Source organism: Phyllostomus discolor, chromosome 12 (assembly GCF_004126475.2).
Source record: "Phyllostomus discolor isolate MPI-MPIP mPhyDis1 chromosome 12, mPhyDis1.pri.v3, whole genome shotgun sequence".
Taxonomy (NCBI): Eukaryota; Metazoa; Chordata; class Mammalia; order Chiroptera; family Phyllostomidae; genus Phyllostomus; species Phyllostomus discolor.
In genome coordinates this window covers 4,076,922-4,100,523 of record NC_040914.2, presented here as the reverse complement: position 1 = coordinate 4,100,523, position 23,602 = coordinate 4,076,922, and the positions used below count along the sequence as shown (strand labels likewise).

Here is a 23,602-nt window from a genome sequence, read left to right as displayed (position 1 = left end):
TTCGGATGAAAGAGCCAGTTCCTAGACCATCTTGGGAGCTGGCAGGGACCACCCCAAGCCTGGGTGCACAGCTTCTGTCTGCCCCCCATGAGTCGCCCCATCAGCACCTGTGACTGAGAGGAGCCACGGAGCGCCTGGGGAGTGAAACCCATCAGGGTGACATGGTAAATACATTGCAGGTCTCCGCTACCATGACCCCAGGGGACAAAGGCTTGCCCCTGGGGAGTGGCCAGTGGAATAACTGACAGAAAACACACATGTGACACTCCCACTTGGGTGTTCAAACGGCCCCTGCCGCTGGCCGGTCCTCTGTGGGCACACCAGCCCCGCTGACGGCCGAGCTGTTCTGATTCCCTGGAGCTGCTGCTGGGTCCAGGTCAGCAGGCCGAGTCCTCCTGCACCTCATCTGCTCCGTGTGTCAGGCGCGGCTGCTTTGCTCTGCCCTCACTGGCCTAGGTCAGACGACTCCTGGCCTGAGTCCTGCCACTTGAGGTGTGTGGCTCTCTGTGGCCGCTGGCGTTGTGGACTGGCTAAAGAACTTTGAGTTAACACAACCCAGCTCACACCTGTTCTCAAGGGGCCGCCTTTACCTGGACCTCTAACCCAGCCATGAGGCTGGTGGCGTTTTGATGCCCAATGTACTGAGATCCTCAGAAAATAGTTACTCTCAAGAATAAAGGCAGAATCCTCTAAACATCAAGGAAAGAAAATAAAAAAGTTCCCTAGAAAAAAGAATGAAGAGAATTTGCTTAAGATCTCCAGCAACAATGGAGGGAATGGTTTCACGGAACAAAGATGCAGTTCCCAGCGAAGCCATCCTTCACATAGGAGGCAACAAAAGGCCTCTCAACGCGCAAGGTCAAAGGGAAGCATCAGAGCAGTGACTTTCAACTGGCGAGCTGCGAGGATTTTTAAAACACGAGTATCTGACTGTTTAGTCAGGGGCACTGACCTCTCCTCCCTTAGGTTGTCAAATGAAAAACTGACAGCAGCCAGCAAAGCAATAGCTGTCCAATGGGAATAAATCAAAATTATACCTGTCAGATCAGCAAAAAATGTATTTTTTGTAATCAGGTTACGTGCACATGAGAGGAACGGGCTGGCTGCCGCCGCTCTAGGGCAAGGGGAACCCTGTCAGGACAGCCGCGCTGGCTTCGCTGGGGCCGTGCTACATCTGAGTTGCTTACTAAACTGATTACAAAGCAATGCAAATGTTGAACTGGCTGATGGAAAGAGAAGTTATATATATATATATATATATATATATATATATATATATATGCTGGCAAAGAGGGGGAAAGTGGATAAAGAGTAAAACCATGCTAAATTTTTCACTCTTCAGAGTGAGTAATCAATAGTTTTAGACTTTTTACCAAAGATAGAGAACAGAGAGAAATACAGCTCATTTTTTTCTTAATTTAAAAGTAATTCTGTACCAAAAGTGAAATGCATATAAAAAACAAAGGAAATTTTCCTACTTTCCAATGACAGAAAAACTTGTCAGAGCCAGAAAGGCAGAACAGAAACCAGAAAGCACCAGCACGACGAGAGGCCAGAGCCCGGGCGGCATGGCAGACGCTGAAGGCCCCACTAGGGCAGGACAGGCTCCCATTTGGAACAGGGAGCTGCCGCCGCTAACCAAAGTCAAAAACAAAGGAGTGAGCAAGGGTACACCAGGGAAAGTGCAACAAAAAGAAAAAATTTAATGACAATGCCAATATCAGATGAAGTCAGACTCAAGACACATGGATTAATTAGGTCAAAAGGGATTCTTATAAGCTGTAAAAAGATAAAATACATAATGAAGACATAACAATCATCAACCTGAATGTTTCGAACAACTTGGTAAGGAAATGAATAAAATAAAAATCTATTTAGAATCACAATGAGGAATTCATAAAACCACCTCTCCTGATACTAGAGAAAATGTACAGAAAAAAGAGGGAGCGGGCAGATGGCTAGAATAAGGTAAGAAACCTGATTTAAGGTGCACCAAAGCGTGTGCACTAAAAATAAAAAAAAAAACAGTTTCAAATACATGTTTAATGTTTAATGTTTAACTTTATTCCATAAAATACTGACAAAAACATTTCTAAATAAGCCACAAAGAAAAACATCTCAAAATAAAGGAAAATAAAATTTACATACACTACATTCTCAAACTACAATGGTGACAAAACCATATGCTAACAACAAAAAAACTAACCAAGAAAGGGATCCAACCACATCTATCTGGGCATGAGAAGAAATGCCCTTCGTTCCTGTCTTAGGTCAAAATCCAATCAATCAAAACTTGTCAGGATGTGGTCAAGTGAGCATTCAAAAAGGCATTGTCAAAATTCATCTCTTACTAAAGAATGAAAATAAGCAAAGACTCAATTAAGTAACAGCCAAACGTCCCGAATGAGGCCAGCGGGGGAGGGGAAAGGAATCAGCGAGCCCGGGACTCCGGGACTGCACAGGCAGGAGAGCTGAGAGCACGTGCGGGGTGGGGGGGGGGGGGGGGGGGGTGGAGTCTGTGAGAAGACCAATGAGAGGGACGCAGTTCCGGTGGTGCTTCAGCACCACCAGGCACTGAGAAAGATGCCAGTGTCAGGCATGAGACAGGAAACACAGCTGCGGATACAGAGGAGGTACTTTTCAAACCCACGAAAATAAAGTAACTGCATTCTAATTAAGCTGAAAACTCCTGATGAAAACAAACACTTTGAAGAAGACGAGCTGCGCGACTGAGGGGGCAGCGTCCGATGAGGGCAGCGCCCAGGACCCGGGAACGCTGTCGAAGGCGAGCTCCCCAAGGACACAGTCTCTGCTGGTGTCAAAGGACTGCTTGACACCTCAAGAACAGAAAGCCCTATGCTTTCTAAATTGTTCTGGAAAACAAAAATGTGGACAGCCTCCCATCATAATTTAAAAAATCCTGATCTCAAAATATGGCTAAAAGACTTTAAGAAAAAATGTACAGCTCAAGCCCCTTTTTGAGTCTACATAAAATGCTAGTAAAAAACAAGCACATTATAATGCTAGCTAGATGCCATCAGGCCTGGCCAATTCACTGTCCATATATTAGTTCACCAAATCCTTCTAACTATCTCTGAAGTGCTATCATCATCCTTTTTCCAGATGAGGAAACTGAGACACGGGAACTGGCAGGACACCAGGCTCTGGAGACCATGCTCTAACCACTAGGATATACTGCCTCGCCATTTCACTCCTGCAGCTTTTTAGACTAGTAACCCACCAAGGCACAGCAGAGGGTGTGCCACAGACACCACACTGGCCAGACACCGAGCAGTCTGGTCACGAGGTCCACCTAAGGCACACCAGACTCACACCATTCTCCCATGGAAGCAGCCCGCTGTCCGGGAGACACAGCTGACCCGGGGGCCTGAGTGGGGCATGCACATGATGAGCCAGGTGTGTCTGGCGTCGGCAGAAAGAAGAGAGTGTTCAAAATCAAAACAACAGGGGCGGGGGGGCAGTGTTAAACAACACGGGTGCCCAGTGAAAGAGTCCCCACTGACTCAAGTTGGGACGATCCAAGTGACAAATTAAGTAGCTTCATATGAAGTTATAATCCAAAGTACAGAATGTATATCCATACAGATGTGAGGAAACGAATGGCTGAAGAAACACATACATGGGGACGAAGAGAGAGCTCTCCCGCACAGAATCACAACCGTGTGGGAGTCCGCTCCCCTGAAGGGCAGGCTGGGATGCAGGCGGGGCTGCAGCAGCGACTCTGCACAGGGAAGCCGACACACACTCCCTCGGGCAGGCGCTCAAGGTCCACTCAGCAGTGAGCTGTTGACAGCAGGCACCCTGGACACGTGGTGACGAAGTGGCACTGGGCTCCACGCTCCTCCTCCCAACACCCCCGTCAAACCCTGAGGAGACCGTCAGAAAAACGAACCCCGAGGGACACTCTGCCAGCTTGGTGACCGGCACTCCCAAAAACTGCCACAGGTTCCAAAAGCAAGGGAAGGCAGAACCTGTCACAGCCAGGGGGGCCTCAGGGGACTGGGCAACAAAGGGGAATACAACACACAGTGTTCTGGAACGGAAGAAAGGACATTAGGCGGAGCTAAGGAAACTGGAATGAAGTGTGGACTCCAGATCATGACAAGGCACCCACGCCGACCCTGAGCTGTGACAGACGTGCCAGGGCCATGAGGCCGGCAGGGCGCAGGGCACGTGGGAGCCATCCAGTGCTCTCGTAGCCTTTCCGTGACTGAAACTACTCGAAAATACACGCGTATTGATTGCTTAACAGACACAGAGACACACAAGGCCAAGGGAGGTGCCAAAAAGGCAGCTGGTAGAATTCAGCATCCTTTCCTGATAAAATCTTCTAGCGAGCCAGGATAAAAAACACCACTTTCTTAAACTGGCGCTAAATATTTACTGGAAATCAACAAAGTCAGGTTCAAATGAGAAGCACTGGAGTTAAATCATGAAGATGCCCATTGGCACCACTGGTACTGAACAGGATTCTCTCGAGGGGCAATCCCCCGGCATTTGAGAAGAAAACTTCTATTACCTTTGTCTTCAACAGCTCTCCCTAGGTCTGCATGGACCAGGCTGCCTTTCCCTCTGCTTCCTGGTTCAGCTTTCCAGCTGAATACCAGGCTGGTTTGCGCCCGCGTGTGCCCATTTCTCAATCACCCTGAGAGGCAGAAGGAGCTACCCCCACGTTAAGCCCGAGTCCCACAGCCTCTCCTCCACTGAGGCCACAGCTACGCTCTCCGACACCAGGCTCGGCCGAACTTCATGGAGAGAGCTGCTCCCTGTGCTCGTGTCGGGCATGGCCACGCGGGCGGGGTGGGCACTAGGACCGTGCTGCTTGTGTGGGTGCGGGGCAGTCCAAGATGAAGCACAGCCTCCTCCGAACTCCAAGGAACTGTCCACCCAAGACAACCCTGGCTCTTCTCACTGAGGGGTGGCCAGCCGGGTGCAGGGCTCGGGCTGCCTTCCCGAGGGGGCACCGGACAGACGGGGGTTTCCTGAGCCCTCGCGTGGTGGCCTCGTGTGACCCGTCTCCAACAGTCGAGGAAGTGCTGACAGGAAACCTGCACCGCCTCACAACACAAGGCAAAGAGTGGGTTTCACCACACCCGGACCTGGGGTCTCGGGGGCCCTTTTGAATGATCCACGCCACAGTCTTGTCCCTCAAGGTGGCCAATAGAGAGAGGCCCTGTCTACTATGGAGGGCACAGGGCACTGCCCATGGACAGTGGCCAGGCCCACAGAGAAGGGCCCATCACATCTGTTCCTACCCAGGGGGAAGCTGGCTGTGTACCTCCAGAACCTCCACGAAGGAAGGGAATGAGAGCTTCTTGCTGCCGTCCATCATCATTGAAAACTGGGTCCTCTGCGTGGCCTGGGGGTTGTGGTGGCCAGGGGCACGCATGACTACCATGCCCAGCAGGGAGAGCTCCAGGTAAGACCCAGAGCGAGAGAGGGGCCCAGGCCTCTGAGATGGTCCGTCGGTGGTCACAGTGCCCCAGGAGGACCGACAGATGCAAGAGGAGGGTGCTAAGCCAAGAGGCAGCTGGAAATGCAGACAGTCTGAGTCAGCTTGAAGGTGAGGGGTACCGGACAGAGGGAAGCAACTCAGCTGCCTCAACTGTTGGTGCCTTCTGCAGCCAGAATCACCGTGGGCTAGTAGGGTTCTGGGGGTTCCTACAACTCTCCCACCACCTTCCAATTATGCTCACTGGAGTTGAAATTTCTGAATATCAAAAAAACCCCAAAATGACCTTGTTTAGCAAGAACACAGCAAGGGTTTGAGGGGTGGGTAAATTGAAAGACCAACCACTCGACCCAGTACCCTGTGGCTTGGGTGTGGTGTGTGCGTGTGTCGTGAGCGTGTGAGTGGTGTGTGATGTGGTCTGTGTGAGTGTGGGGGAGGTGAGTGTGTGGGGTGTGGTGTGTAGGGGGCATCTGTGTGTGCACATGGTGTGATGCATGTGGTAGAGGTTGTGTGTGAGTGGCGTGCTGTGTGGTAAGTGTGCATGTGTCTGTGTGGGGAGTGTTGATAAATGTGTGGTGTGGGTGAGAGGTATGGTGTGTGTGTGTGTGTGTGTGTGTGTGTGTGGTATGTGTGTAAGTGTAGGGTGGGGCCGACAACCCCTCTCAGAAGAGACCCCTCAGGCTGGGTCCCTGTCCCTCACCCCTGTCGGGACCCGGGACACAGTGAGCACACAGAATCATGACTTGCTCCATCTGACCAAAGGGCAGAAAAAAGCAAGGAGACTTTTTAAAAAACCCTCACCCAGGGATGTGCTCATTGATGTTAGCGAGAGAGACGAACAGCAATCAGTTGCCTCCCTTATGCACCCCAACTGGGGATCAGACCCGCAACCTTTTCGTGCACAGGATGACGCTGCCACCCACCGCGCCACCCAGCCAGGGCAAAGCAGGGAGCCTGGTACCCCACCGAAGCAGCGCTGGGCAAGTGCTTCATTAACAAGGGACTGGAAGGGAACTGGCGGCTGCTGTTGGGGGCTGCTGTCTGTGCTGAAGAGCAGAGGAAACCCAGGCCCCGCCCAGGGCCTCCAGAGGGGCTCGGGTGCGTGCCCGGAAGGACCCCAGCCCAGGGAGGAGGATGGCACCACAGGCCCCCAGCACTCCCCACAGTCCCTCTGCCTTTCAAATGATTCCGCAGTCCCCACAGAAGCTGCATGGGAGGGCCCAGGATGCCCCATTCACCGTTTGGAGAGAAAGAGCGTAATTTCAATTAAGGTCCCAGGCTGTCAAAAACATCAAGTTATTAATCTCCTTGTGGCAAATGTGAACCAGGACCTGCTTACACAGCCAATTGAGCGTGCTCTAAATTAGTGTTTGCAGGTAATTGATTCAGCTGCCAGCCCCATGCCAGCCGGCTACAAGCTGGTTACGCCACTAACATTAAATAATACGAGCAGTAAAGTGGCCTGCCTGGTCGGGCCTGCAGTCAGATGCTGTTAGCGCCCGATTTACCCAAACGTTATGTCTGATTGGTTTAACACAATTTACTACACGTCAATTGGGGAAAATGATTCTCACTTCCCTGAAACTCTACTCACGGGCACAGCACAAAGGAGGAGGTGTCTTAATAAATGCCATCAGCACACTTTTTTTTAGCATGCCCTCAAGATTTTATAGCTTTGGATAATACATTAAAAAAAAAAAAAAAAAAACAAGCATAGCCCTGGCAAGGTGTCTCAGTTGGTCAGAGCATCGTCCTGTGTACCAGAAGGTGGCGGATTTGATCCCTGGTCAGGGCCCATACGGGAAGCAGCTGATCGATGTTTCTCTTTCTCTAAAATCAACAAGCATATCCTTGGGTGAGGATATTTTTTAAAGTGTAACTCTTAGAACTGGGTCTCCTGGCCGGCATCTCTCGAGTCCGGGTCTGAGCACCATCATCTTGGTGGTGCTGGTTTGCCCTCCTTGGAGACAATCAACAGGGCTTCTCACCCCACCACCCCCACCCCCACCCTCCCTTCAGTCTGGACACACTGGAGGCCCCGCCCTTCCTGCCCTGTGTCCCTCTGTGGGCTGGGGGTGCCAGGGGCTCAGGAGAACGTCCCGCTGGTTCTAGGGATGCTCTTCTAACCCAGGAGTCAACAGCTCTCCCAGGGGTAAGTCCAGCCTGTGCTTAAAGGGCCAAACCCCGTGGGGGACTAACAACTCAGATGCGGCTTCATATGCTTCACCTAGTTGAGAAAAGAAGGCTCAAGTCCACAGTGGCACCAATGACAGCAGGAAACAGCTCAGGACACTTCCCTCTTTCTCTCCCCCACCCATCCAGTGCACCTGCATGTCTGTCCTGACAAGAACCATGGGGCAGACACTGGAGATAAATAAGACCAAGTCTCCAAGAAGCAGCCTCCAGGCTCCCAAGGATGCAGACCACAGAGCTGTGTCCGCCAGCTGCCCAGCAGTGACAGAGAAGTGTGCCCGCAGGAGGCAGCTCCAGGCAGAGTGAAGCTGCCCACCTCAGAGCCGCAGATGCTCCCAGAGGCTTAGGCTGGCACTGGCAGTTGAAGGTGCCCTCCTCACATCTGGCCAAGGACACCCCCAGACGTGACAATGTCCTAGCACAACCATCTTCCTACCGTCTTCAGGGAGGTGACACCTTCTGCCTGCAAAGGTCACCCCAGCCACCTGTGCTTCAGGAACAGTCTCCACCTCTTGCTCTTGCTGTTTCTGCTTCAGCTTTTCCCAGAGCAGCCCCCACCCCCTCCTCACACTCCACCCCAGGAGCTCCTGCTCTCAGCTCTCAGGGACCCACAGGCTGATGGCTCCTAGGGCAGGCACGCGCCTGGCACATTACACTAAATAAATGCCGCCCAGCTCCATCAGGCCAGCTGCTTTTGGCCACATCTTCAGGCTCATTTCTCTGAGAAATGTCCCTGATGCAGAGGTGGCAGCAGTGTGTTGAACCCAGGAATGGGGGAGGGGTGGAGGCCGAGGGGTTTGAAGACAAGGGTGACCCCCCCCCCCCCGGGGCTCAGCGAGAAGAGACCCTCCTTCAAACAACAGCCAAATGCAACTCATAGACTTCGGATCCCGACTCGAACAAACCAACTCTGAAAAGATAGTTTTAGACCAATACAGGCTAGATATTGATAATGTTGAAGAACTATTGCTAATTTGGTTATTTGTAATAATGACATGGTGGTTATGTAAAGGGAAAAAATATCTTCATCAACTGAGACCCCTAATGATGTACTATTAGGGAGAAACGACATGATTCTTTGTGGGGGGTGTATTAACAATTTCCTGTTAAAGGGTAAAAAGAAAGACTGTTATTACCGTGGCGGAGGAGGAGGGTAAGGAGGTAGAGGAAGTAGCCCAGGCCAGCCCCTGCTGCAGAGCTCACACACAGGCCCATCTGGCTGCAGCAGGGCTGGGCTGCAGGATATGGGGCCAGAGAACAGCCCAGGTCCCTCCTAGGAGTCACCTTCGGAGCTCAGCCCCCTGCAGTGCAGGGCACAAGGCTGCCAGCGTGCAGCAGACGGCAGGGTTCCACACTGGGGCAAGCTAGTCCTGCTCCAATTTCTGGGTTATTTTTATTTGAGACATCAGCTGTGGGTCACCTCTAGGCCAGTTCAGATGAGAACAGATTTCTGGGGCAGTGCCAATCTCAGGGCCCACTGCCCGGCCCATCTCCCAGGTAGCGGGGCAGAATTCTTTCTGTTGCAGACAGATCCTTGGGGATCAGGGATGCTGGGAATCCTGAGCAGACACCGCGTGCCGCACGGTCCTCGTGGAGGCAGAGGCTGGGCCACTCGCATGCCCTTCCCCACCTCCGGGGTCCTTGGTGAGGCTCTCCTTTGGCCCCTCCAGGAACGCCATAGCAACCAGAGCTTCCAAGGCCATGTTAACCTCTTACCACCAGAGTAAGAGGACAGAAGCACAGAGGTCCCTGTCCAGGACTCCTTTCAGGGTCAGACTTTGAAAAAAATACCCACCCCCGAGCCACGTGACCATGAGCGTCAATGCCCATGCTGCCCACTGCCGACTCCGCCTGCTGCTTGAGCTCCCCCAGCACTGACAAAGCGCAGGCCTGAAAGGCTGGAAGGGGGACTGGAGGCAGAGCGGGCCCTGGGGTGCCCCGGCGGACTTGGGCCCCCAAGGTGGGCAAGGGGATGCAGCGCCAAGCTCTGAGGCCAGGTAGGAAAGGGCAGTCCAGGATCGGGACAGGTGGGGTCAAGGATAAAAGGTAAAACTCTTTTTCCGGTGCTCACCACACTTCCGACACCAAATGTGCGGGTTTTCCAAACAACCAACTCTCTAATTCTCTGTGGACACCACCGGGGTGTCCTGCAATGCACTTCGGGCACCAGCTGCCAGAGTCCCCACAGACCCCACAGTTTAAAGGGCTCAGTCCCACAAGATCGTCCCCACTTCAGACATAAGTCCAGGCCTCCCATACTTCTGACTGACCGGCTATAAATCGGGGGTCAGGACAGGGTGTCCCATGACGCCCTCTTTGGGGTTGATAATTTGCCCAAATGGCTCACAGAACTCAGGGAAGTGCTTCATTTACTGTTACCACTTTATTATAGAGATTACAACTCTGGCAGAGCCAGATGGAGGAGATGCACAGGGTGAGGTATGAGGGAAGGGTGTGGAGCTTCGATGCCCTCCAGGGGGTCCCCCTCCCAGCACCCCCACTGCATTCACCAACCTGAAGCTCTCCAAACCCTGTGGTCTAGGGTTTTCAGAGGCTCCATTTCACAGGCACAATTGATTAAATCACTTGTCAGAATGCATTCTCCAGCCCCTCTGTCCCAGGGGTTAGGGTCCAGGCTGGAAGTTCCAACCCTTCAATCACAGGGATGGAAGCCCAGTTACCAGCCCCCCATCCTCAGCAGCCATTAGCATAACTTCAGGCCTGGTTGAAAGGGGCTCATTATGAATAACAGCAGACTCTGTCACTGGGGGAATTCTGAGGGTTTTAGAAGCTCTGTGCCAGGGACTGGGGGCAGAGATGAAATGTGGATTTCTTATGTGGGGGCCGGGGAGGGAGGTGTGGCAAATGGCAGCCTGTTCCTCGTCCTCTCCCTGGGGGTGGGGGGGCTTCTAGATGGTGCAATCACTGGTGGGTGACTCAGGATAGGGGTGGAAGGGGAGCCACTGGAGCAGTCTGGGTCTGACCAAGGGCTTCCTCACATGGTGAGCAGCAGTATGCTGACCTCGGTCCCGGAGCGAGGCCGAGGACTGGCCATCCACACCCACAGAGGCTGGGCAGCCCCAGGAAGCGGCAGGCAGTACCGGCTTGCTTGCCACAGGCCTATTTGGAGCTCTAGGCCAATGGAGCTCTCCAGAATACTTTATGAGCCACTTAACCATCCTGAGACCCAATTGTCCAAGCACAGCGGATGTAATGACAGTGTTTACACATAAAAATGGCAAGCTGTTTCACTAGTGCCTTTCAGAGTCACAATAGCAGCTCTTTGGTAAAGTTTCCTGCAAATTGCACAAACACAGTCCAGGGGCTAGAATGATGGGGCACTAAAGCAGCCTGAAGAGCAATCATAGGCCATTACCATCCAATACTCTGCCAGGCGCCAGCAAGGTGGCCTCGGCCGGAGGAAAACCCTCTTCGCCCAAGATGCCCAGGCCCCACTGAAACCCCACTCGACCCACACACATCCCGGAGGCACTCCACCTGCCGCTCGCTCAGGGAATGTGAATCACTGTTTCACACTTTAATCTTCACCCAGAGAAACACAGCAGCTTACCTTTCCATCTCATATTCTTTCATTCCCACTTTTACAGCCTTCATCACCTAAAGTAGAGAACACGGAGCACAGACATTTGTATCACGGAGGTAAGTGGCACCGCCTGATAAATTATGTAGAGTACTTTTTCAAAAGAATATCCTCTTTTAAAAAAAGAGTGATACATGCACACAGTGGTGCAAAAAGTCCCAGAGTCACACAGTTGATTCAAGCTGCCCTGGAGCGCGCCTCCACCGGGGCCGACAGACGCCCAGCGCAGACAGGCGGCGGGCTGAAGGCAGTGAGCATCCAACTAAGACATCGGCGGACCCTCAAGGCTCAGAAAGCCAGGGAGACGAGCCTTAAAGGTTTCCTTTGCTTAACTCCCACGGAAAGAATGCTACACCCCCCTGTTCCTGGCAGCGTTAATTACAGTAGCCAAGACCGGGAAGCCCCCAAGGGTCCATCAGCACACTAGTGGGTAAGAACGTGGTGATACGTGTGTGCAATGGAATAGTACTTGGCCATCCATAAAAAAGAATGAAATCTTACCATGGGCAGACCTAGAGGGTATTATGCTCAGTGAATTAAGTCAGAGACAAATACCTCACGATTTTACTTATATGTGGCATCTAAAGAACAAAATAAACGAACAGACAAAACTGAAAGAGACTCGTAGACACAGAGGGCAGACTGGTGGTCACCAGAGGGTGGGGGCATCGGGGAGCTGGGTGGGAGAGGTGAAGGGATTAAGAAGGACAGGTCAGGAGTTACAGAGCAGCCACGGGGTGTACAGCACAGGCAGTGCGGTCAGTAACATCGTCAGAATTGTGAGTGGGGCCAAGCAGGCGGGGAAACTCTCCGGGGGAGCCCTGTGTAAAGTAGGGGACTGCCCGCTATGCTGCACACTTCACAGTAATACAGAGTAATACTGAGTGTAAACTATAATTGAAAAACAAAATAAAACAGAGAAAATGAACTTATACAAGGGGTTCTGTTGTCCATGAATGACCCATGTCTGTCTCCAGACCTGAAGCTGTGGTGGTCACCAAGCAGGCACCAGGCTGTCCCAGTCACCCTGACAGTCTCTGAAAATACTCCTTGTTTGCTCTGACTCCTCGGGGAAAGTAAAGGGGGAAGGTTTGGGAAAGAATGAGGGGAGGACATTTAATGAAGGTCAGTAATAAAAGTGCTTGGACCGTGGGTAAGAACCAAAGATCCTTTAAAAAGGAGCGGGAACTTTGGGAATTCTGGGAAAGAAAGCCCCACCCTCCTTGGGAGTGGGGCCCTCATGCTGGGGACTTCCCTGAGGGTGGGTGCCTGAGCCCCTGCTGCCCCTGCCCTGTCCCCACTGGGGAATGGAGAAAAGACATCACTGTGTCGTCTCTCCCACAGTGGCCTCCCTGCTGCCCCACTGGCACTCTGACGGCAGCCCCCCTGAGGCGTCTGACTGGATGCCGCCCTCTCGCCCCTCCACGCAACAGTGTGCTTGCCCCTCACCCCCGCCCCAGCCAGAACAGCATCCCAACAAGCCAGGGCCCTGCTTACCTCCCGGTGGGCCTCGCTGGAGATTCTGTTGGTGTAGCGTAAAACCTCCAGCTCCATGTCTGTCTTGAAGACCCGGCTTCAGGGAAGAGAAAGACAAAGGGGCAAGTCAGGGACTCTCAGCAGGAGCTGGCTGACCCCTCCAGAGAGACTCTGGAGCTATCGCACCTGCACAACCTAGAAGCTTCACAGGGCCAGGTGGTGCCCAGGGAGGCTGCAGATGGGCTACCTAGGTGTGGGTATGGCGGCAGGGTGGACCGCCAGTCTGAAGGAGTGAGAGCACCGAGAAGCACTGCCTATCCTCAACTAACAGCCTCACGTGTGCAGGCTGTTGCCAGTTACAAGATCTGGAAGCTGCTGTGGGTGGTGGAAGAAGCCCAGGTTCTTCAGCAAGACAAGCCTTGCCTCGCTGAGACTCAGTTTCCTCACCCATCAAATGGAGGGAAATCTACACAGGTGAGGCTGTTAGACCTGGATCTTAAAGTGTGCTGCCTCTCGGGCTTTGCACAGTTGGCTGAAGAGGCCCCCCATTCCTTCCCCACATCGGTGGGGACTCAGGCCACTGCCTAAGACAGAGGTGGGAGTGGGAATGGGGGGACATGCGATGCACCAACTTCCAGCCTAAGTGCAGGAGTGAATGTGGAAGGAGCCAGTCTGCCGAGAGAAACAGGGGCTGAGGGGCAGACACCAGAAAAACAGCAAGGAAAGAAAGGGTTTTTGGGGGGGCAGGTGGCACAGCCAAGAGACCTTGCTGACCGGTGGAGATGCCCTGTATTTCCTGCAACTGGACACCAGGTGGCCCTCACAATAAACGCCTATTAATTTGTACAAATATGGTTAAGGGTTTCTGGTCTTTGCAATCTATCTCATCCCCAAGTAAGACCCACACAGAGAAGCTAAATAACTATTCCTTTTCTACCTCCACCATACCCAATAAGCAACTCCAGGTCACGGGCATTTAAGCAGCAGCTATGGCCAGTTATCAGGAACACAGAGTCCTCAGCCATCCCTCCTGACCCACTTTCTACAAAGCCACCTCTCCCTGCCTCAGAGAAAACACACTCAAGCACCCTCAAGGGCAGCACAGCCAGCATGTCTGACGACAGCACACTAGCCCCTGCCCTTCGTCCATGTGCCTCTCATCCAGCCACTAGCTGTCCTCGGAAGCCTGGCTGCCCTGAGCTGGCCTCAGCAGAGGTACACAGGATGGCAGGGAGGACATCACAGAAGCAGCCCAAGCCACTGCCTTACAGTGTCCATGGTACCATCCAGCCAGGACAGCCAGCCTTTTGTCCCCCAGGAAGTGAGGAGGGCATTGGCCAGCACAGCGATGCCCTCTTAGGAGCGTAAAGCTTCTGGGGAACATAGACAGGGCAAACCCCCAAGCACACTGCGAGTTCTGCAAACAAACACGCCTTCTCCCTGAGCGGCAGACACTGAGCCTAACTGTTTGCTCTTCACCATCATAAAGATGCCTCTGGCTCTGCACCAGGGTGCTGGGAGCAGCCCCACCTGGGGAACAGAGAGCTCGTTCCTGTGCCCTGGAGGGTCCAGAGCCACCAATGGGACTCAGAGGAGCGGCTGGGGCACCTTAGGTCCAAACCCATTCGCCGGATGATCTAGCAGCCGCCCGTGCTTTGCTCCTCACTGCTGCCCTGCTTGGCCCCAGCCCAAGGACCTGGGAAGGGGCGAGCAGGCCTCTCTGGGATGGCCAGCGTGACAGCACAGGTGGAAAGAGGCCCAGGCTGCATTCGCCTCTGGCCCTCTGCCTCTCTGTTCAGCTTAGATCCCTGGTTCATCCTTCCAGCTACCACTCTTCCTGACAACTTAGACCTTGAGGCCCTGTGCCCATCTATCCAAACGGGGCTTAGCCAGACCCCATGAGGGTCAAGCCAGAGTCCGTGCCCATGTGCTTCAGGGCTGTGGGGGCTGCGGGGAAATCCTGCAGGTGGACGGCTGGATGGCACAGCAGCGGCTGGCCTGCAGCCCTGCAGCCTCCACCGGCCCCAGGCCTGCCCTGAGTCGCAAGCGGGCATGGAGGAGGCCTACTCTCAACTTTCCCCACCTCCCCGAGGTCTCTCCTCTCCCCTCTATAGGGCCCCCTCCCCTCTTCTCAGAGGATGAATGAACTCATCTCTGACTTCTCGGAGAGCACAGAAGCCAGCAGCTGGACACACTCCACCTCTTCTCTAAACAACCTGGCCTTCCCCCTCATGCTCTCCTCCCTCCATTCAAGGGAAGGGGTGTCCTTTTCCAGATGAGGTTCAGCCCCTCCCCCCCACACCTGGGTTCAGTCCCAGCCTCAACCTCCTCCATCCACCTGCCCCTACTACTGAACACCCCATGACCACTCACTCACTTCCCCTCTAGCCAAGCTTTATCGACACCACGTTTCTGGAAAGGAAACTGAAACGGTCCTTGCCATGGGAGAGGGGTGGGAGCAGCTTTTACGTTTTACTTCGAACCCCTTCCTTCCCCATCTCCTTCCCTCCCCTTTCCCTCTCCTCCCTTCAATCTGACCTTGCTTGTCCTTGCCCAAAACCGTCAGTGCCCTTTAAATGTCCTGGGGATGAAGTCAAAACTATAAGGTGACTCCTGATGCTCTACAGGCCCCACCCCCACAGCACACTCTTCTGCCTGGAACTTGCTAGAGCCCTTTGGGCTGACCTTTCATCCTCTAGCTCCCACGGAGAGGCACCTTTCTCAAGGTGGAAGGCTCCATCTCCCACACCAAGCTAGGCAGGCTCTCTCTGTTCCCTGGCCAGCTATAGAAATCCTCAGCAAGCTCTCACACTTGCAATCTCTTTTTCACCTAAGTCTCCTCCAAAACCATAGCCCTGGAGGGCAGCCCAGGGCCAGAACAGTGCCTGGCTCAGAGCAGACACACAGAAACTTCAGGTTAGAAATAGCATCTGGGCACTGCACCAAAGCTGGAAACACTTTCAATGAGGAGAGATAATGGCCTCATTTCAAAAGAAAAGGAGGCCACCCCTCCCCCGCCCCAAGGGGAGTTCACCAGGTCAGTGTGGGGGCTGCTCAGCCTGGCATGCCCCGGGCAGGACAGGGACACAGCAGCCCAAACTCCACTGCCATTGCCCACTCCCAGCCAGAGGCAGGAAGGAGCAGCCCCAGGACTTGACCCCCAGGAACTCCACTCGGCCTCCTCCCCGAGGCCAGAGAGCCCTGGTCCTAGAGGTAAGCAGTGCAAAGCACACAAGCAGCCAGAGAAGAAAGGAGACAAGGAGTCCAGACCACGCCCTCCTCCCTTCAGAGACCTTACGCATTTTAAGCCAGCGGACCAGGGTCCTGCTTTCTTTTCCAATTTTACTGGGGAGGAAAACTAGGCCTGGGGAAATGGCAAACTAGGCCTCTCACTGATTTCCTCAGAAGTTATGTTTTACTCACATTTAAAAAAAAAATCAGATGGAACCACAGCGGATTACCCCACAAAGGCAGTTCCATGGAGAGCCCAGCCCAGCCCAGCCCAGCTGAACCCAAGCTCTTAAGGCCCTGAGAACAGCCGTCTCTGTGTGCAGACTGCACCAGTCACCCACAGGGCACTCTGGGCCGGAAGCCTCTTCCCGTTTCCTCCACGACACAAGCTCCGGAAACCTGTGAGATGACCGCAGCGAAGAAGACCACTGGCCAGCACTCTGCACAGCTGCTCCCGTCTGCAGGAGGAGGAGGTCACAGCCCTGACTCTGACGAGGCTATTTCCATGGCTTCTGAGCACAAAGAAGGCCAGGAAAGGGGGGTTCCACCACAGTCCTGCCCTACAGGCCCAATGGCCGCTGGAGTGAGGGGGGGTTTAGGCCACAGTCCGCCCCAGCCTGATCTGGCCCAAGGATGTGTGAGGTCATGGTTAGACATGTGATCTGCAGGGGTTCTATCCCCAAGAGAGGATGAAGGCCATCTCCTCCACAAAGCATCAGAGGACGGAGGCTCAGGACAAGACAACACCCGTGACACTTAAGAAGTCTGGACGGAAGGCAGGTCAGGCAGCAGGAGGAGGCGCTGGCGTGTGTGGGAGACAAGCACTCACACGGCCGGCTCCTGGCCTGGCAGCACACTCGGGGCTGCTCCCTGAGAGGCGGCACTGTGGGCGGGGTGGGGTGGGGCACAGGAGGCTCAGCTTCCGCAGCCGCTGGCCCGAAACCCTACAACCACAAAAACTGGACTAGGCTGAGATTCATTTGTGCAATTTCCTACCCCCCGCCCTGGTAAATAGTCACAGGTCACAAAACTGCCTCTGGATAGTAAACCTAAATGGAGAAGACACCAATTAACTGAGGTCCGATGCTCCAACGAAAACAGTAGTATGACACGATGAAGTGTGTCCAAAATCAGTATGTAAGCGTCAGAGTGCACAGTGCTCACCAAAACCTGGTGTGAAGGACAGGAACTCCCTCTCTCCTGAAGACGAATGTATGGGGGGTGGTTCTGTGAGAGAGGGCGGTGAGAATTCAATCCTGCAGGACCCCCAAGACCATTCCTTCCACCCCGTGACGCAGCAATGCCAAGGGTAAAACCCCAGGATAGCAGCAGGGACAGAAAGACAGAGCCGGTTAGAATTACATATTTTCAGGAGGTTCCATCAGTAAGTCCCCTCAGAGAAACCGGAGCCACAGGTAATGCTGGCTGAGTGCGGCTGGGAGCCCAGTGGGCTGGGGACCTGCCTGGGCCAGGCTGGTGTGGGCCTCGGCCAGGGAGGCGTGGGACGCCCACCCCACACCCGGGTCAGTGCCTGACGCCCCCACATCCTGCCTCCGGCCTTCCAGGGCATTCACTGTGTGTCGAGTCCTCACTCTGCTGAGAATCCCACTTTCTACCTGGGTTTCTCATCAACTCAGGGTTAAATGCCTGTCCCCTGGGAGACAAAGACAGCAGCCCCACTGGAATACTCTTCACATACACACCCAAAATCTAAGTCATCAGCGACACACCTTTTCTAATCTGGGACGTACCGCCAGGACCTCAGATCCTGGTGTGCTTCTGCCCCCCAACCATCCACAGCTCACCATCTCCAGGGACGGGACGGGGTAGAAAAAGATTTGATACCCCACTGCCTGATCAACACAGACCAGACACCATTGCTTGGGGTAATTAACAGTTCTGAAACTGATCTATGACTCAATTTCAGTCTCACTCAAAACCCAAGAAGGCACAAGGCACTTGCCGGCATGCCCCCTCCCCTGTGCCGCTTCCGGGGCGAGTCACTGAAGCCCACGGCAGGGCACTGCTAGACGGCACAGAAGCATCTCCTTTTACTCCCCCTGCCTTCAGATCAATTTAATCATCTGTGGAACAGAAGAGGAGCACCGCAGCCTAAATTATGGAAGTGAGATGCCTGCTCTTATTAAGTTTCAACTTTTGACCTCCACATTCAAACTGCAATACCAGCACAAGAAGAGAAATTATCAGTTATAATCTCATGTTTGTGGGGAAGAGTATGATTATAGAGGAATTTACAGGAAATCAAAAAGGCACTGCTTGAGAGAATGGAAAACAATAAAGCAGTCACCAACAGGAAATGAATGACACCCAAACAAAACGAGCAAGGAAGCTCGGGCAGCACTGGGAGAGGCTGCTCACCGCCTCCCGTCAGACAGGCTCTGGGAGGCACCAGGAGGCACCCTGAACTCCCCGCCCAGGGGCTAAGCCGGAGCCAGGCTGCATGTCTGCGGCAGGAGGCACGGCGCACCCCCCATGCCCTGGCCTCACGTAAGACCCACTCCGGGGGCTCTGAGCACCCCCGCAGGCCCAGTGGCCACGAGTGAACGGAGAGAGGCTGACACTCAGGGGGCCCCGCCCTGGGGTGCCTCTCAGAGCTGGGAAGGGCAGCACAAGACCCCAGAATCATCAGGCTGGCTCAGCTCCCAGCTTTTTCTTGGGCGAATCCCTCGGTTTTCTCATCTGTAGCATTGGGGTAATCAGAGTGCCTTCCTCATAACATACATAAAGTATCTCTTTAAAGAGGGTGATGTGCGTCAAGCGCTTGGCAGAGTACCTGGCACACAAAGTCTCAGAAGGTGACAGCCATTGCACCGACCAGCTCAGGTGTGTCAGCACTGGCGCTCTCACCGAATTCCTCAGCCGTCCACCAAGGGAGAGCACTCCTACTTTGTAGGGGAGGACACTGAGGCTCGGTGCTACAGACTGAGCGCTTGTCTCCCTCCGAAATTCACGCTGAAGTCGAATCTCCAATGTGTTGGTATTTGAAAGTGGGATCTTCACAGACGGAGAGGCTGGGGCTCAACCAAGTTCAGTGCCATTCCCAGGGGAGTGGGCTGGGGTTAGAATTGAGATTTGCCCGAGGGGTGGTTTATCCATTACACCAGGCAGCTTCTCTCCATGGGCCTAGTGACAGGTGATGGTAGAAGCATTCAGGACCCATGGCCCTAAAGAGGCAGCAGTAAGTTGTCATTTAAGGGTATGGAGGAGCCCCTCCCTCCTGCAGATGGGGGAGACCTGCCACCACCCCACCCAGACTCCTTCTCGCAGTGACCAGAGGAGGGCCGCCGGGGCTCCCACTGAGAATGCTGCCGTCACTGCGACGCCAGCACCCACGCTATTAAAGCACACCCCTGAGGCAGGAAGGACAGTGTGACATTTCTAAAATAGTTCTGCTGCCATCAAATGCCAAATAAGTCCTTTCTGCTGCTGGCTTTAATAAAGTTGGGAAGCGTTCTTACGAACGCTGAATCCACTTCCAACCCTTGGAAATGTCATTAGAATTAAAGCGTGCCTGCTCTAAAGTGACGAACTAATGACACGTCCCTTCGGAGATGCTGGAGCGCACAGTTTAGCTCCCATCTATAAGCGTCCGACTCTAAGCAGCCACAAGGGAGTGCCATGTGTGGAGTGTAAGTGAACTCAGTCCGTTTCCCGAGTATCCAGGATTTATTCTTCTGTCAGGGGGGCTAGAGATGGGCCAGGCACGTGTTACGTTATAGAAACAAGAGGCGGCCATGTGCTGGAAGGACACAGGCCCCACCCTCACAGAGTGGGGCTGCGATGGGTCCTGGGCCAGAGCTGCTGACCAGCTCAGCTGGGGGGCCTGCCCTGCAGCTCCCCGGGGGTTGGTACCAATGCCTGCCCACAGCCCCCAGATCTTCACCTTCTGCCCAGACTCTCTCCCACGGGCACCTGACTCAAAATTAACACACGCCAGACAAGTCCTTGATCTGCCCTCCCAGCCATCCCCATCTTTTGTCCCCAGCTGTTCAGGACAAAAGCCCAGACTCACTTTGAACTTCACCCTTCACTCAGCTGTCGAATGCTCCTCTCAGGAGTGTTTGCCCTGACTGACACTTTATGTTTCGACTCCATCACACCGCCCTCCATTGCTACCTAGGCCCTGCAACAGCCTCCTACCTGGCAGCCTGTTCGCACCCTCACCCTACGATTGAGTCTCAGTCTAAAGCTAAAATGATTTTTTAGAATGCAAACCTGATCCTATTCTTCCCCTGCTTAACTCTTTCAAAGGTCTCTTTTGGTTCCCATTACTCTCAAGACCAAGTCTAAGTTGCCACCATAGCCAACCCATCCCCTGCCCAAGTCTCCCATCACCCACCGGAGCCACTTCCCCAGTGTGTGGCTCCATGCTGTCCGCACAAGGCCATTACCCATTCCCCTGTCTCCAGCCGTTGAACAAGTGGTCCCTCAGACTGTACTGTTTCCTCCTCCTCCTCTACTCCATGCTCTCCCCAACCTCACCAGCCAACTCCTACTCATTCTTTAGGTCACTGTTCCCAAGTTCCAAAACTGTCCCAGCTAGATGGAGAAATGTGACCATATGGCCTTAGATCAGACATGAGGAGTCTGCACACCTCCCTGTCAGGTGATGATGTGAAGGCCCTGCCTTACCTCTCCCCTATGTTCACAGTAAGTGCAGCCATATAACAAGGGAAAGCGTTTTGGTGCTATTAAAGACTTGGTTTCTATCAATGACTTGGTAGAAAACTCAATGATTAGGATGGCACACTGTAGTTGGAGGGTCACTCCCAGGGCCCACAGAGGCAACACCAAACCCGAGAAAGCTTGTCTTGCTTTGACCAACCAGAGACTGGGTATGCTGCAGGCAGGGGCTGCCCACATCAAGGGAAGAAAGTAGGCAACATAAAACATGTATAACAGGATGCCAACCACTCAAGACACATGCACAGCATGAGGAAAACATGTTTACCTTTTGATAATAGAATTACATATGATATTTATTTTTACTCTTCTCACTATCTACTTCAACTACATAAGGTTGGCTTATTTATAGTAGGAGCTTTAAAAGAGTAACAATAAATGAAAAGATAAGAGAAGTTTAATTGACATTCAAATGACTCATGTCCTTTCAAAAAAACCCCAACCAACTGACAAACAAAAACAGCGAAGACAGGGTAAAAGAAGAGGCTCTGGGAACTGGCTTGTCTGATGGGCACTCTGCGTTGGAGCAGGCAGGCACAGCAGGGTCTGTCACCTTCCCGCGCTGAGCACAAGGAACAGCCAATGTAGCCACAGGCTGTACTTACCATTCCACAATCTCCGGATGAAGAATAGCATTGTTAACATTGAACCTATAGAGAAAAAAAAAATTAAGCTCATTAGTTCAATGATCTGTCATCTCCCAGCAAGAAATACCTCATTGAAGACATACACACCATGACCAAGAAGGGACCATAACATTTAATGTAGTGACCTGCTGGTTCTGAGAAGGCCTGCTGCTTATTCTCACAGCAGACAAGGTAGCCCAGGCCATGTCCTCTAAGTGCAGCCAGTTGTGGAGCCAGCCGCCATCTTCCATCCTTGCTAGGCCGAGAGTTTAGCTTCTTCCACCAAGTATGGCAACATATGCATAATGGGAGTCTCAGAAGAAAAGGAGAAAGGAGTGGAAGAACATTTGAAAAAATAATGACCGAAAACTATGCCAATTTAATAAAAAACATTAATCTACAAATAAAGCTAAATGAACTCCCAGTAAGATAAAATGAAAGAGATCCACACCTAGACACATCATAATCAAACTGTCGAAAGACAGAGAATCTTGAAAGTAGCAAGAGAAAAGCAATTGATCACATACAGAGAATCCTCAGTAAGACTGAAGGTTGCTTTCTTATCAAAAACTACAGAGGCCAGAAGGCAGCGGGATGACATATGCAAAGCGCTGAAGGAAAAACACTATCAACAAAGATTCTACATTCAGCAAAGCTGTGCTTCAGAAATGAAACAAATTAAAACAGTCTCAGATGAACAAAAACCAAGAGAATTCATTGCTAGGAGACCTATCCCATGAGGAATACTAAAGGAAACCTTTCAAACTACAATGAAAAAACACTAGAGAGTAATTCAAATCAACACGAAGGAAAAAGAACACTGGTAAAGGTAGTGACATGAGCAAGTATAAAGACAGTGTAAGTGTATTTCTTGGTTATGATACCTTTTTCTCCTAACTTAAAATACAACTACATAAAGCAACAATTGTAAATCTGTGTTTACAAACACAAAATATACAAACAATTGATCTGTGTGCAATAACAGCATAAAGGGGAAGGACAATGGAGCTATATAGAGGCCAAGTTTTTGTATACTGTTGAAATTAAGCTGAGTTAAAGCAAAGTAGATTTTTAACTTCTTGTCAAGATAGTGGTGTAGGCACACATGGTCTGCTTCCTTGTATAACCACATCAAAATTACAACTGAAATACAGAACAACCATCACTCAGAACCGTCAGAAATCAAGTTAAGGAGGAAAAATGGAGATAATTGTACTTGAACAACAATATTAAAAAAAGAAGAAGAAAAAATAAAATCTTTAAAAATGTAAAACAAAATGAAATAAAGTTGAATGGAAGTCTGACAAGTTCAGAAATAAAGAAACCGCATCCATCCAGACTGGCAGGAGTGGTGCAGACACAGAACAGGCTGGTCCCTTATCTTTGTGTGCTGGATGAAAATTTGGAAGGGATATCTTGGGAGCAAAGAGTCTCAGGCCCCCTAGCCCAGGGTACCAGTGCTAGGAAGGTATGTCCCCACAACTTCTGGCTGCAAAAACCAGCGGGGATTGAGTCAGTGGAAGAAACTTCTGGAGCCACAAGCAGTTCTTATAGAACCCACACAGGGACTCACCTACTCAGACTGATTCATTCTGAGCTCCAGCACTGGGGTAGCAGACTGGAAGGCACCAGTGGTATACAGGAAGAAACTAAAGTGTCTGGCATCAAGGTGAGCAGAGGCCATTGTCCCTTTTCTAAACCCTTGCCTGACAGAGCCATTAGGTTGGTCCCATATCTGAGACTCCATTAACCTGGCTAACACTGTTTGGCCCACCTTGGAGATCCCCAGAGGCTCTGCTCCACCCCACTTACAGGCCTACCCAAGCTGCTCTTCCACATGAATCTGGTTTGGCTTATGCTTCACAACTTCCTAAATCTTCTCAAACTTGCAACAGCTGGCCTCAGTAAGCCTCAGGCCTGGCACTACCAGCAACCAGCCTAGATTCATGGCATGGCTTCACCTGGGAATCTCCAAGCCCAGCACAAGCAGCATCCATCTCAGATTGCTTTATAGCTCAGGCAGCGTGGCCCCAGGTAAAACACAGGTGGAGGCTGACCTTGGCCTGCACCACCCAAGAGACCCCTGGGCCAACACACCCAGTGGACAGCTACAGACCTTTGTGAGACCTAGAGTGAGCTTTGGAGAACCACCACTCTACTGTTGCACAGCTGATCCTCCAGAGGGTGGAGGTGGGTGGTCAGTGGTCACAGCCAATCTTTGCAGCTGACTGACATGGGTAAATTCCTCCCATTGACCTGCCAATAGCAACCAAAGCTCAACTATAAGAGAAGGGTGTA

At 52.4% G+C, this 23,602-nt stretch overlaps 1 protein-coding gene across 2 annotated transcripts in view; it reads right to left on the bottom strand.

Moving 5' to 3' along the window:
• The window catches only part of PEPD (peptidase D), a 118,521-nt gene that overhangs the window by 52,017 nt on the left and 42,902 nt on the right, over positions 1–23,602 (bottom strand). For both annotated transcript variants that reach the window (XM_028530500.2, XM_036012484.1), the window contains 3 exons: positions 21,284–21,328; positions 12,765–12,840; positions 11,238–11,284 (listed from right to left, as the gene is read on the bottom strand). In XM_028530500.2, the coding sequence (XP_028386301.1) occupies positions 11,238–11,284; positions 12,765–12,840; positions 21,284–21,328 (168 nt within the window). The remainder of the gene's footprint in view (positions 1–11,237; positions 11,285–12,764; positions 12,841–21,283; positions 21,329–23,602) is intronic.